We start from the raw sequence: 14194 nt of genomic DNA, 5'->3' as shown, positions 1-14194 counted from the left end.
AGAACCCACCACACACACACTGGACTAAACTAAGGATAATAGAACCCACCACACACACACTGGACTAAACTAAGGATAATAGAACCCACCACACACACACTGGACTAAACTAAGGATAATAGAACCCACCACACACACGGGACTAAACTAAGGATAATAGAACCCACCACACACACACGGGACTAAACTAAGGATAATAGAACCCACCACACACTGGACTAAACTAAGGATAATAGAACCCACCACACACTGGACTAAACTAAGGATAATAGAACCCACCACACACTAGACTAAACTAAGGATAATAGAACCCACCACACACACACTGGACTAAACTAAGGATAATAGAACCCACCTCACACTGGCCCAAACTATATAGAACCCACCTCACACACTGGCCTAAACTATATAGAACCCACACACTGGCCTAAACTATATAGAACCCACACACAGGCCTAAACTATATAGAACCCCACCACACACTAGACTGAACCAAGGATAATAGAACCCACCACACACACTGGACTAAATTAAGGATAATAGAACCCACCACACACACACTGGACTAAACTAAGGATAATAGAACCCACCACACACACACTGGACTAAACTAAGGATAATAGAACCCACCACACACACACTGGACTAAACTAAGGATAATAGAACCCACCACACACACGGGACTAAACTAAGGATAATAGAACCCACCACACACACACGGGACTAAACTAAGGATAATAGAACCCACCACACACTGGACTAAACTAAGGATAATAGAACCCACCACACACTGGACTAAACTAAGGATAATAGAACCCACCACACACTAGACTAAACTAAGGATAATAGAACCCACCACACACACACTGGACTAAACTAAGGATAATAGAACCCACCACACACTGGACTAAACTAAGGATAATAGAACCCACCACACACTGGACTAAACTAAGGATAATAGAACCCACCACACACTAGACTAAACTAAGGATAATAGAACCCACCACACACTAGACTAAACTAAGGATAATAGAACCCACCACACACTGGACTAAACTAAGGATAATGGAACCCACCACACACTGGACTAAACTAGTGTCGATCAGACCTCATGCAGCATTGTATAGCAATGTAAGCGTCAGGGAACCAGTAAAGATGCTTTATAATATAGAATGAAATAGAAAGAATGCTACTACGGCACTGCGATTACATAGATGAAGAGCCACAGACTAGAGTGATATTTGCAAATCAATCACAGTGGTGCTCTGGTGTTATAGACAGTCCGATTAACAATCGTAAGAAGAAAGGAAAAAAAACGCCACTCACCGTATTCATCTTCTTGCTTTATTGCACTTCACAAAGTGCTTCTTCCGGCATTTTGTACCCCCCCCCCCCCCCCCCCCCCTCCCTCCCTATGTTTATATGCGAGTATTTTTTCATCCAATAAAGCACGAAGACTAATACGGTGAGTGCCCGGTTTTTCCTTTCTTCATACAATTGCTTTATAATCTAGTCATTTATTCTTGTATCTACTAAAATAAACCGTACACCTTCTCTTCCAACATTAAAGTGTACCTGCCATCTCCAGGGGGTCTTCTGCTCTAGTCTAAGATCGAGCAGACCAGATGATTGCCGATAACACTGATCAGTGCTATGCCCTATGTATAGCACTGAACAGTATTAGCAATCAAGTGATGGATAGTCCCCTATGGGGACAAAGTGCAAAACAAAAAAGTTAAAAATTATAAGAAAGTTATTTAAAAGTCTTATATACGCAAATGTTGTATTGCTAAAAAGTACAGATCATGGCACAAAAAAAAAAGCCTTCATAGCGCCCCATAGACGGAAAAATGAAAAGGTTATAGGTGGTCAAAAAAAATAAATTTAAAGGGGTACTCCGGTGAAAAACTTTTTTTTATTTTTTTTAATTAACTGGTGCCAGAAAGTTAAACAGATTTGTAAATTACTTTATTAAAAATTCTTAATCCTTCCTGCACTTATTAGCTGCTGAATACTACAGTGGAAGTTCTTTTCCATTTGAAACAGTGCTCTCTGCTGACATCTCTGTCCATTTAGGAACTGTCCAGTACAGCATATGCTTGCTATGGGGATTTCCTTTTACTCTGGGCAAAAGGAAAAAAAATTTTCACCGGAGTACCCCTTTAAGTGGTACAATAATAGTAAAGTATGTAATTGCGGGTATCATTTTAATCATTGATACACAGAAAAAGAGATGTAATTTTTACCATAAAGTGTGAAAACGTAACCCTCTAAAATTAGAAAAAAAAAAAAATAATTGTGGTTTTCATTTACATTTCTTCCCTAAAACATTTTGTGGAAAAAACGAGGTCATTACAAAGTACAATTGTCACACTGGGGGGTACTCCGCCCCTAGACATCTTATCCTCTATCCAAAGGATAGGGGATAAGATGTCAGATCGCCGGAGTCCCACTGCTAGGGAGCCCCGGGATCCCCGCTGCGGCACCGCGCTATCATTACAGCAGAGAGAGTTCACTCTGTGCGTAATGACGGGCAATACAGGGGACGGAGCAGCGCGACATCATGGCTCCCGCCCCTCGTGACATCATGGGCACGTCCTCTTAATGCAAGTCTATGGGAGTAGGCGTGACGACCGCCACGCCCCCTCCCATAGACTTTTATTGAAAGGGGCGGGCCGTGACGTCACGAGGGGCGGAGCCGTGACATAACGATACTCCGGTCCCTGTATTGCCCGTCATTACGTGCAGAGTGATAGCGCGGTGCCGCAGCGGGGATCCCGGGCCTCCCTAGCAGGGGGACCCCGGCGATCTGACATCTTATCCCCTATCCTTTGGATAGAGGATAAGATGTCTAGGGGCGGAGTACCCCTTTAACTGTATGGCAATGGAATTCTGATGTTTCAGTCACCTCTGGTTTATAATCATCCTGTCGTTCTATAGCGCTCCCTTATACTAGAGCGATGCTGTAATAGGAGACAGTGCTGGAAGTAGTCATTAAAGCTCCTCCCCCCTAGATTCTCTTCAGCCCCTTTCACACTCTCGGTATGACCCTTCAAATAAGGCCGGCATTTTGTTTTTTTTTCTCTTTTTTTGCAGTTTGACGGCTATAATTTTGATGGGTCATAACGGCCAATAACGGGTCCTCATGGACCCCAGAGTCAATGGGTCCGTCGGGTGCTGTTATTTTCGGAGAGAAAAGCCAGAGAAAACGACGGTACAAGCATTATTATTTTTTCTCCGGCTTTTCTCAATCCTAAAATAACGGTCTTCGCGCTGCCGGAGACAACCAGCAGGGTGAATGTAGCCTTAACCCTTCATATATTCTCTCTTCGGACTCCAGAATCAGAATACGCACTGCACATTGAAGTCAATGAGACTCTGCTGCCTCCGAATGCTGCACAAAAATTCTGCCGTGTGAACATAGTCTTCTAGTCTCTCTCTCTCTCTCATGTATTGCCGTCTTACGGAACGGCAAGACAGTCCGCACGGTCCTAGTGCAGTCTGCAGGATCCTTCTGGTGATGCCGCAGTGTGAAGCCGGCCTTCTAGAGAAGCAGAAGCGTTTAGACCCCCAGCCACAAAATGAAGACCACGTAAGGTCACGGAGTGTAGAGCCGTATTGTGCCAACGCTCTGCTGACTCCATAACTGCAGAGATCAAGCATCCACAGACTGCGCCCGCTGGAAGCGCCATGGCCGATCAGCTGCCGGCCTCACAGAACAGACGACTAATTTAATAATACAAAAACGGAGCCTTCAATATAGGTTTAACTCTTTATATACCAGGAGGGTCACTTATAACTCTACAGTACTTACAAAACTGGTTATGACCTAGAAAACACAGGAGGCACTGAGGCAGTATGAGGAATTACTACAGGATGTAACAATGTTCTGACGCTAGTTTCGCAGCCGTCTGGACCTTTTTTGGCGCTCACTGCTTTCCATTGCCATTGATCGGTCTGTTCTTGTGGGCATCACTGTTGAGAAACACTTCGATTTTGGGGCGGCTGCTAACGCGTTTGACGTAGGCATCAAGGAGTGGGAAACCAGAAAGGCAGTCGGGGGCCAGGACAATATGGTTGCGCAGAATATCCACCAAGTTATAGTCTGCAAAGGAAATCTACAGAACAAAAAATGGGAATCATCAAGTTAAAAAAGGGACATGACTGCCACAACAGGTTAAACTTACATGTGTCTCCATGGTAACACTACAAAAAATATTATATTTATATTTTATAGTAAAATAGAAATATATATAATAAAATATGCTGACTTGTGCTGATCAATGCCACAGACAGAGGAACAGACAGGGAATGAATACAGCAGGTGATGCAGAATATATTATATTCTGCAGCACCTGCTGTAGTCATTCCCTCTCTGCTCCTCTGTCTGTGGCATTGATCAGCACAGGTCACCATGCTGTAACCACACCTCATTCTCCCCCTAAATGTCCCAATAAGAGATATAGATTTATAAGACATGGAAATGGTGATGTAGCTTGATGAGCTGGTCAGAAGTGAAGGTATCAACCATTAAAAGGGGTACTCCGCTGCTCAGTGTTTGGAACAAACTGACTTGACGTCATAGCTCACCCAATCAATGCAATTCTATTGGAGGGAACGTGACATGCCCCCTCCCATAGACTTGCATTGAGGGGGCGGGGCTATGATGTCACGAGCTCCCGACACAGTTTGTTCCAAACGCTGAGCAGCGGACTACCCCTTTAAGTTATATATCTAGTGGTCAAGGAAGAAGACACTATGGGAACCTGAGTTGGCCGGAGGATCACCACGAGTGCTCGAAACATACGGATACTGAGAATATAAATGTTTAATCTACTTCCAAATGACTGGACAATATGTAAGGGGAAGATCAAATCCGATCCATACAAACCAGATCGCTTTTACTTGTGAAAAATTAAAGACGCGGTGTCTGTAAATTAATTAATTTGTAAAAAGTAAAAGCGATCTGTTTGGTTGCTATGGGAAACTGGTCAAGTATTGCTGTGCACAGGTTGTGTGAAATCTCCCCTAAAGTGTTTTTTTGTAGATAAATTGGGAAAACGCGTTTCAAGTCCTCTTCGGGTCCGGTCATTCAGAGATCGCGATCTCTCTATAAAATTATATATTTTTTTATTTTATTTTTTTTAATTACACATATTTTTTTATTTTAATTTATTTATTTTTTATTTTATTTATTTATATAGCGCCTACAGATTCCGCAGCGCTTACAATTATGGGGTACACACAAAGACAAGTATCAGTCTATCCAGGAGCACTGTCTCCAGACATCTGTATGTTCCAATGATCTTATGGCCAACTGAGGTTCCTCGAGGGTCTCAAGTTCTATTTTTTGGCAACTTCAAACTAAGGCCGAGTTCACACGGAAGAATTTCTGCACTGAATTCTGCATGAATTTATAGCCAATGAAATGTCTGCAGCGGAAATTCTGTTGTGAATGGAAACAGCCATCTTGTAAATTTCTAAATTACTTCTATTAACAAATCTTAATCCTTCCAATAGTTATTAGCTTCTGAAGTTTTCTGTCTAACTGCTCAATGATGAGGTCACGTCCCGGGAGCTGTGCATGATGGGAGAATATCCCCATAGGAACTGCACAGCTCCCGGGACGTGAGTCATCAGAGAGCAGTTAGACAGAAAACAACAACTCAACTTCAGAAGCTAATAACTATTGGAAGGATTAAGATTTTTTAATAGAAGTAATTTACAAATCTGTTTAACTTTCCGGAGCCAGTTGATATATATAAAAAAAAGTTTTGACCTGGAATACCCCTTTAACTTTCTGGAGAAAAAGAAAAGAGAAAAAAAGAAGAAAAAAAAAAAAAAAAAAGTTTTCCAGTGGAGTGCCCCTTTAACCCCTTAAGGACCAGGCCATTTTATACCTTAAGGACCGGAGCGTTTTTTGCAATTCTGACCACTGTCACTTTAAACATTAATAACTCTGATGCTTTTAGTTATCATTCTGATTCCGAGATAGTTTTTTCGTGACATATTCTACTTTAACTTGGTAACTTGCATCCTTTCTTGGTGAAAAATCCCAAAATTTGATGAAAAAAATGAAAATTTAGCATTTTTCTAACTTTGAAGCTCTCTGCTTGTAAGGAAAATGGATATTCAAAATATATATTTTTTTGGGTTCACATATACAATATGTCTACTTTATGTTTGCATCAGAAAATTTATGAGTTTTTACTTTTGGAAGACACCAGAGGCTTCAAAGTTCAGTAGCAATTTTGAAATTTTTCACAAAATTTTCAAACTCACTATTTTTCAGGGACCAGTTCAGTTTTGAAGTGGATTTGAAGGGTCTTCATCTTAGAAATACCCCATAATAGACCCCATTATAAAAACTACACCCCCTAAAGTATTCAAAAAAACATTCAGTAAGTGTATTAACCCTTTAGGTGTTTCACAGGAATAGCAGCAAAGTGAAGGAGAAAATTCACAATCTTCATTTTTTACACTCGCATGTTCTTGTAGACCCAATTTTTGAATTTTTGCAAGGGATAAAAAGGAGAAAATTTTTACTTGTATTTGAAACCCAATTTCTCTCGAGTAAGCACATACCTCATATGTCTATGTAAAGTGTTCGGCGGGCGCAGTAGAGGGCTCAGAAGGGAAGGAGCGACAAATGGTTTTTGGGGGGCATGCCGCATTTAGGAAGCCCCTATGGTGCCAGGACAGCAAAAAAAAAAACACATGGCATACCATTTTGGAAACTAGACCCCTCAGGGAACGTAACAAGGGGTAAAGTGAACCTTAATACCCTACAGGTGATTCATGACTTTTGCATATGTAAAAAATATATATATTTTTTTTACCTAAAATGCTTGGTTTCCCAAAAATTTTACATTTTTTAAAAGGGTAATAGCAGAAAATACCCTCCAAAATTTGAAGCCCAATTTCTCCCGAGTACGGCGATACCCCATATGTGACCCTAAACTGTTGCCTTGAAATACGACAGGGCTCCAAAGTGAGAGAGCGCCATGCGCATTTGAGGCCTAAATTAGGGACTTGCATAGGGGTATTCTACGCCAGTGATTCCCAAACAGGGGGCCTCCAGCTGTTGTAAAACTCCCAGCATGCCTGGACAGTCAACGGCTATCTGGCAATACTGGGAGTAGTTGTTTTGCAACAGCTGGAGGCTCCGTTTTGGAAACAGTGGTGTACCAGACGTTTTTCATTTTTATTGGGGAGGGGGGTTGTATAGGGGTATGTGTATATGTAGTGTTTTTTACTTTTTATTTTATTTTTTGTGTTAGTGTAGTGTTTTTAGGGTACAGTCGCATGGGCGGGGGGTTCACAGTAGTTTCTCGCTGGCAGTTTGAGCTACGGCAGAAAATTTGACGCAGCTCAAACTTGCAGCCGGATACTTACTGTAATCCTCCGCCCACGTGAGTGTACCCTGTACGTTCACATCCAGCTGTTGCAAAACTACAACTCCCAGCATGTACGGTCTATCAGTGCATGCTGGGAGTTGTAGTTTTGCAACAGCTGGAGGCACACTGGTTGTGAAACACCGAGTTTGGTAACCAGTGTGCCTTCAGCTGTTGCAAAAAGCTACAACCCCCAGCATGTACGGACAGCGGAAGGGCATGCTGGGTGTTTTAGTTATGCAACAGCTGGAGGCATACTACTTTGGCTGGGGATGCTGGGGATTGTAGTTATGCAACAGCTGGAGACACACTGGTTTGCTACTTAACTCAGTGTGCCTTCAGCTGTTGCAAAACTACAACTCTCAGCAGTCACCGACAGCCAACGGGCATGCTGGGAGTTGTAGTTATGCAACCATCAGATGCACCACTACAACTCCCAGCATGCACTTTAGCTGATTGTGCAAGCTGGGAGTTGTAGTTACACAACAGCTGAAGGTACACTTTTCCATAGAAAGAATGTGCCTCCAGCTGTTGCAAAACTACAAGTCACAGCATGCCCATAAGGGCATGCTGGGAGTTGTGGTGGTCTGCCTCCTGCTGTTGCATAACTACAGCTCCCAGCATGCCCTTTTTGCATGCTGGGAGCTGTTGCTAAGCAACAGCAGGAGGCTGTCACTCCCCTCCAACGATCCTCGCCGCACAGGTCAGTCCCTCGTCGTCTCCGCCGCCGCTCCTGGGGCCCCGATCCCAACAGGGGCGCCGGGGATCGGGGTCCCCAGCACCCGGGGTGCACGTCCCGCACCCGCTCACGTCCTCCGGAAGAGGGGCGGAGCGGGTTGCGGGAGTGACACCCGCAGCAGGCGCCCTGATTGGTCGGCCGGTAATCCGGCCGACGAATCAGGGCGATCGTGAGGTGGCACCAGTGCTACCTCACCCCTGCAGACTCTGGCTGTTCGGGGCAGTCTCTGACGGCCCCGATCAGCCAATAATTCCGGGTCACCGGGTCACTGGAGACCCGATTGACCCGGAATCCGCCGCAGATCGCTGGACTGAATTGTCCAGCGATCTGCGGCCATCGCCGACATGGGGGGGGGGGGTCATAATGACCCCCCTGGGCGATATGCCCCGATGCCTGCTGAACGATTTCAGCAGGCATCGGGGACCGGCTCCGCTCCAGATGGTTGCGGGGGGCCGGTAAAACACATGACGTTCTCATACGTCATGTGTCCTTAAGGACTCTGAAATGGAGACGTATGAGAACGTCATATGTCCTTAAGGGGTTAAGCTTCCGTGTGGTGAAAGGTCACCAGCAAGGACGTTATAGAAGGAATAAGGTGTCCTACACTTAATTTGTAGTTATTGTAAGAAATAATAATAAATAAAATAAATATTATTTAAACAATTTATGGAAGGAAACCTATCAGCTGTATTAATCCTCCCGGTGATTCGCCTCTACATATTAATGAGAATTAGTCCCTGTAAATAGTCCTATAGATCCCAGGGCTCACCTGATCTCCTACTATAAAACCTTTGCCCTCATTGTTGGATGCCAGCAGGTGCTCGAAGTACCCAAACTCAGTGGGCAGAGTCTTAATGTAATCAGCTTTTCCATTCTCCTAAAAACAATAAATAAATAAAGACGTAAAACGTCAGTCAGTATAAAAGAGTGAACAGTAGTCGACACTTGTCAGATTTCTTATACCACTCACGTAGTTCTGATAGATCATCCGTATATATTTCAGCCTAAGATCTTCCACGCCATCATTAACCATGTCTATGAGAGTCGCCTCGCGGGGATTCTTTCCGTAGAGACCTACAACAAATGGAAAAAATAAAAATAAAAAAATTTTATAAAAATGCAGATGATCTCTCTACGGAGCTGAACGCATCAATGTCAAGAAGATTGTCATAAGTTGTCATACAGTGATTCCTGGCGAGATGGCGCAGAATGGCGTTGGACTGATATATGGTCAAGTCTCCATCTTTGAATCCTGGAAGTTGGCCAAACACCTATAGGGAAAAAATAAATAAAATTGTCACAGCACTAAGAGCAGTGTTTCCCCACCAAGTGTGCCTCCAGCTGTTGCAGAACTACATCTCCCAGTATGCCCGGACAGCCTTTGGCTGTCCGGGCATGCTGGGAGATGTAGTTCTGCAACAGCAGGAGGCACTTGCTACTGGGAAATGCAGTCTGAGAGGATGGTAAAAGTTAAAAAAAAAAAAAAAAGGGAATCTGTCAGCAGCCAAGTAGCCATCTTTCCAGCTGAAGTGCCATAGAGGCGGGGCAGAGCTGCAGCAGCACGCCCCCTTCCATGCTGTACAAGGCTTGGCTTCCAGAACCGTGCCCTGTATGCAGGGTAGGGAGTAAAATGTACCGATTCGGAAACTTACGAGTTGGCGTATGAATCATTTTATAAGTCACGTCGTGTATCAGAGACCTTCGCGTCTTATGTGGTATTTCTGGCCAATTGCTGCACTTGCAGAAAAAGTCCTGCCCAGACGGAATCATTTGTACATTTCGGCTTTGGGGCGTTTTACTTGGGTTTAGAATCAGCTCTAGTACTGGCATAAAACTTCTCCCACAATAAATTATATATAAAATATATATATATATATATAAAATATATATATATATATATATATATATAATAATATATATATATATATAATAAAATAATAATAAAATAAATAATAATTTAATATATATATTTTATAATATATATTATATATTTATTTTTATTTTTTTATAATTTTTATTTTTTTATTATTATTTTTATGTTTCTGCCACAGAAATCCCAGTTCCAGGGTCCGTAAAAAAAAAAAAAAAAAAAAAAAAAAAAAAAAAAAAAAAACACAAGACTTTTTTTTGCGGAGTTCACTCGGAAATGCACTGCCATCTATGAGCTGGCACATTTCTGAGCAATTTTAACGCTCGCCAGATTATTGAGATGTGCAGAACGTCCACTTGTGTTTTCTGGACAGACATGAATCCTGTGTGATCGTACATCACACACACACACACACACACACACACACAAAATACGGTGGGAGAAAAAAAATAAAAATTAAGAAATAAAGAAACTTCAGCTCAGAAATTGTGCTACAGGAAGTGAACTTTGTGGTTAATGGAATTTCCGCTGTCCCATTCACACAGCAAAATTTTCCGCTGCAGGATTTCTGCTGCAGAAATTTGGCGAACACATCCGACCTGTTAATAGTTTTTGCAGAATTCAATAGCAGAGTCCAATGAAGTCTAGAGGACTCCGGATCTGTGTGGAATCCTGAATGTGTGCGCAAGAAATTCGGTATAAATTCAGCACAAATGCCACATATATACCGCACGGAATCTGCAAAGAGTCAGGTGCCAGCTTGGCAGAAAGAAGTCTGAGTGGAAACACAAATTCCACCGTGTGAACAGAGCCTAAGGATGCCATAATGGCGTCAAGTGCTCAGACTGGGGGAAAAAAAATCCAATAATCAATTAATTATTAAATAAGTTTTAAAGGAGTACTCTGCCCCTAGACCTCTTATTCCCTATTCAAAGGATAGGGGATAAGATGACTGATTGTGGGGGTCCCACCGCTGGGGACCCCAGTGATCTTGACTGTGCCCCCCCCCCCCCCCCCCCCAGACATCCGGGGCACAGAGCGAACTTCGGTCCGTGCTGGATGACTGGCGGGGCAGAGGCTCGTGATGTCACGGCCACGCCACCTCAATGCAAGTCTACGGGAGGGGGTGTGACGGCTGCCCCCTCCCATAGACTTGCATTGGGGGCGTGGCCATTACATCACAAGCAGGGGTGCGGCCTCACAAGCCTCAGGCGCTGTACCCGACACTCTAAACGCAGCGGTGGGATCAGACATCTTATAGGACGTCTAGGGGCGGAGGACCCCTTTAAGTCTAAAATAGGCAGGTTCTCACGACACACACAGAATATAGAACAAACAGTACTTACTTGGTATAAAAATGCAGTCGGGTATAAACTATTTCACCAACCTAAGTGCCGACTGTCCCCCCAGGGCCCTTGTAATGACTATAGACTTAGTCACAGATTGACACGGGAGCCATTTTATCCTAAGTCTATGATATTTGAGTCGTCCCAGGGGCCCCATCTGTGGCTAGCTAACAGGATATAAATTAGATGACATTACAAAGAATGAATAGAAAGCCATAAATTAGGAGACCGCTTGCGTTGTGAGATTTCCTTCTGGGGTTAGAGCCGCGATCGTCTTTTGTCACAGCCAGAAGGACATGTCTCACTTCATTCAGAAGCCAACAACAGTTCTTTATGCAGTATGGCTCCTCACCAGCTTTATTAGGTAGGTTGCAGGATAAACAAAAACACATAAGGTAGCAAAATAAACACCTAGGCCACCCAGCTGCGAACTACAATACAGCCTCCCTGACTATCAACTGGTGGGCTTCTCCCTGCCAGTTAAAACATGCGTCCTGCAACCTTTACTCCCTGTTCACACACACACAGCGTTGGCGGCCTCTTTCCTTTTGTTCTTAGACCCCTTGTCCGTCTCCTACAGGAGAACACTTCACCTGTGTTACCACAAGCTGTCTCAGTCCACTTCACTATTGGGGGTCACTCACAGCACCTGGCTGTGTGCTCCTTGCAAGGACCCCTGCCTCCCCCACAGCCACCATGCTGTCTTCTGGGGAAGAGTCCAGTATACACTTCCTGGACTCTTAAAGGGGTACTATGTTGACCCAGCATTCAAAACATTTCACTCCTAACGCTTGGGGGTCGTGATGTCACGCCACGCCCCCTCCCATGGACTTGCATTGAGGAGGAATGGTGTGACGTCATGACCCCCGCAACCAGTGTTCTTCCCCCTTCCTTTGGATAGGAGATAGGATGTCTAGGGGCAGAGTACCCCTTTAAATATCTGCAAAAAAAAATGTAAAAAAAATCGGCACAAAAATAAAACAGGTACTGCAGGTGTGAATATGGTCCGCTTAATCACCAGATAAAGCCACAAATAAAAGGAATAGCGGTGAGTGGTATGTCGGCGTGGTGCTCAATGTCAAATAGAAGTAACTAATTATACATGAAAAAGTCAGAAGGACCTGGCAGCTCCCACGTCAGGATCATGATTATTAGGAAGGGGCTTTACACAAACATCAAGGAATCCTGCTGACACGCTGCGGGGGCAAGGCAACGGCCGTTTCACGTCACATGACGCTTCTTTCGGCCTAAACTTCACCTTGATCTCAGTGCTTCTAAATACCTGAGTGATGTGGGAGAAGGGGGGAGGTGCTACCGGCACCAAAAAAAAACCAAGGGAAGGGAGGAGGGGCTACCGGCAACAACAAACCAGGGAAGGGAGGAGGAGCTACCGACCCCAACAAATCAGGGAAGGGAGGAGGAGCTACCGACCCCAACAAACCAGGGAAGGGAGGAGGAGCTACCGGCACCAACAAATCAGGGAAGGGAGGAGGGGCTACCGGCACCAACAAATCAGGGAAGGGAGGAGGGGCTACCGGCACCAACAAATCAGGGAAGGGAGGAGGGGCTACCGGCACCAACAAATCAGGGAAGGGAGGAGGGGCTACCGCCACCAACAAATCAGGGAAGGGAGGAGGGGCTACCGGCACCAACAAGATTGACACAACTGTCAGGAATCTGTACATAAAAACAAAGTACAATCTTGCAACTCTTCATAAAAAGGCTAGTGATGAGCGAAGTTACAGTAATTTGATTCGTCATGGACCTAGCGGCTCGGCGGTTGATGACTTTATCCTGTATAAGTTAGTTCAGCTTTCAGCTGCTCCGGTGGCTGGAAAAGGTGGATACAGTCCTAGGAAAGTCTCCAGCCACCGGAAAGATTAACTAATTTATACAGGATAAAGTCATCAACAGCCGAGACGCGAGGTTCATGATGAAATTACTGTAACTTCACTCATCTCTAAAACAAAACAAACAAAAAGGCACTTCCATCATTACATTCGTTTAATCCCAAAGGACCGAGTGCGTTACATCTGCGGATCCATTTATACAGAGCAAACGACCGTCTGGTGACAAAGTGTCTTCCATATTTTCCGGCCTCTCTCTACCTGTAAGTTGTGAATATGATGGATCAGCGTCGGGATTTTCTTGCTGTTCAGTATAAAACGATTTGCACCTTTGCCGGTTTTTTGTGTTCTCAACCGTTTGAAAAGGTGACGCGTCGTCTTCATTACATCTTTACATTGAGAACATTTTTCAAACGGTTGAGAACACTAAAAACCGGCAAAGGTGCAAATCGTTTTATACTGAACAGCAAGAAAATCCCGACGCTGATCCATCATATTCACAACTTACAGGTAGAGAGAGAAAAATACGTAAGACACTTTGTCACCAGACGGTCGTTTGCTCTGTATAAATGGATCCGCAGATGTAACGCACTCGGTCCTTTGGGATTAAACGAACGTAATGATGGAAGTGCCTTTTTGTTTTAGAGATGAGTGAAGTTACAATAATTCAATTCGTCACAGACTTCTCGGCTCGGTTGTTGATGACTTTATCCTGTATAAATTAGTTAAGCTTTCCGGTGCTCCGGTGGCTGGAGACTCTCCTAGGACTGTATCCACCTTTTCCAGCCACCGGAGCAGCTGAAAGCTGAACTAATTTATACAGGAGCTGCCAGGTCCTTCTGACCCCCCCCCCCCCTCCCCATGTATAACACTTTATCTGCCCTTCCCGCTGTTCTGTGTACATTAGGCAATGATAAGCGTCTCTACTAACTCACCTGGGAGAAGAGGACTTGGAAAAAACACCCTTTCATTGCCAAACTGCTACAGCGTATACATTT

General features: G+C 44.1%; 1 protein-coding gene across 1 annotated transcript; it reads right to left on the bottom strand.

Annotated features, from left to right (window-relative positions):
• Window positions 1–3758: 3758 nt before the first annotated feature.
• LOC130331580 (glutathione S-transferase P 1-like) lies at window positions 3759–9404 on the bottom strand (the record flags this gene model as incomplete). Its single annotated transcript, XM_056553703.1, is given in 4 exon segments — window positions 3759–4118; window positions 8903–9010; window positions 9104–9207; window positions 9317–9404. Coding segments are annotated over 4 exon segments (489 nt in total), but the record flags the coding sequence as incomplete, so codon positions are not given.
• Between the last annotated feature and the right edge of the window lie 4790 nt (window positions 9405–14194).

This window comes from Hyla sarda, unplaced genomic scaffold (assembly GCF_029499605.1).
Source record: "Hyla sarda isolate aHylSar1 unplaced genomic scaffold, aHylSar1.hap1 scaffold_3528, whole genome shotgun sequence".
Lineage (NCBI taxonomy): Eukaryota > Metazoa > Chordata > Amphibia > Anura > Hylidae > Hyla > Hyla sarda.
This window is presented reverse-complemented; position numbering and strand designations above follow the sequence as displayed.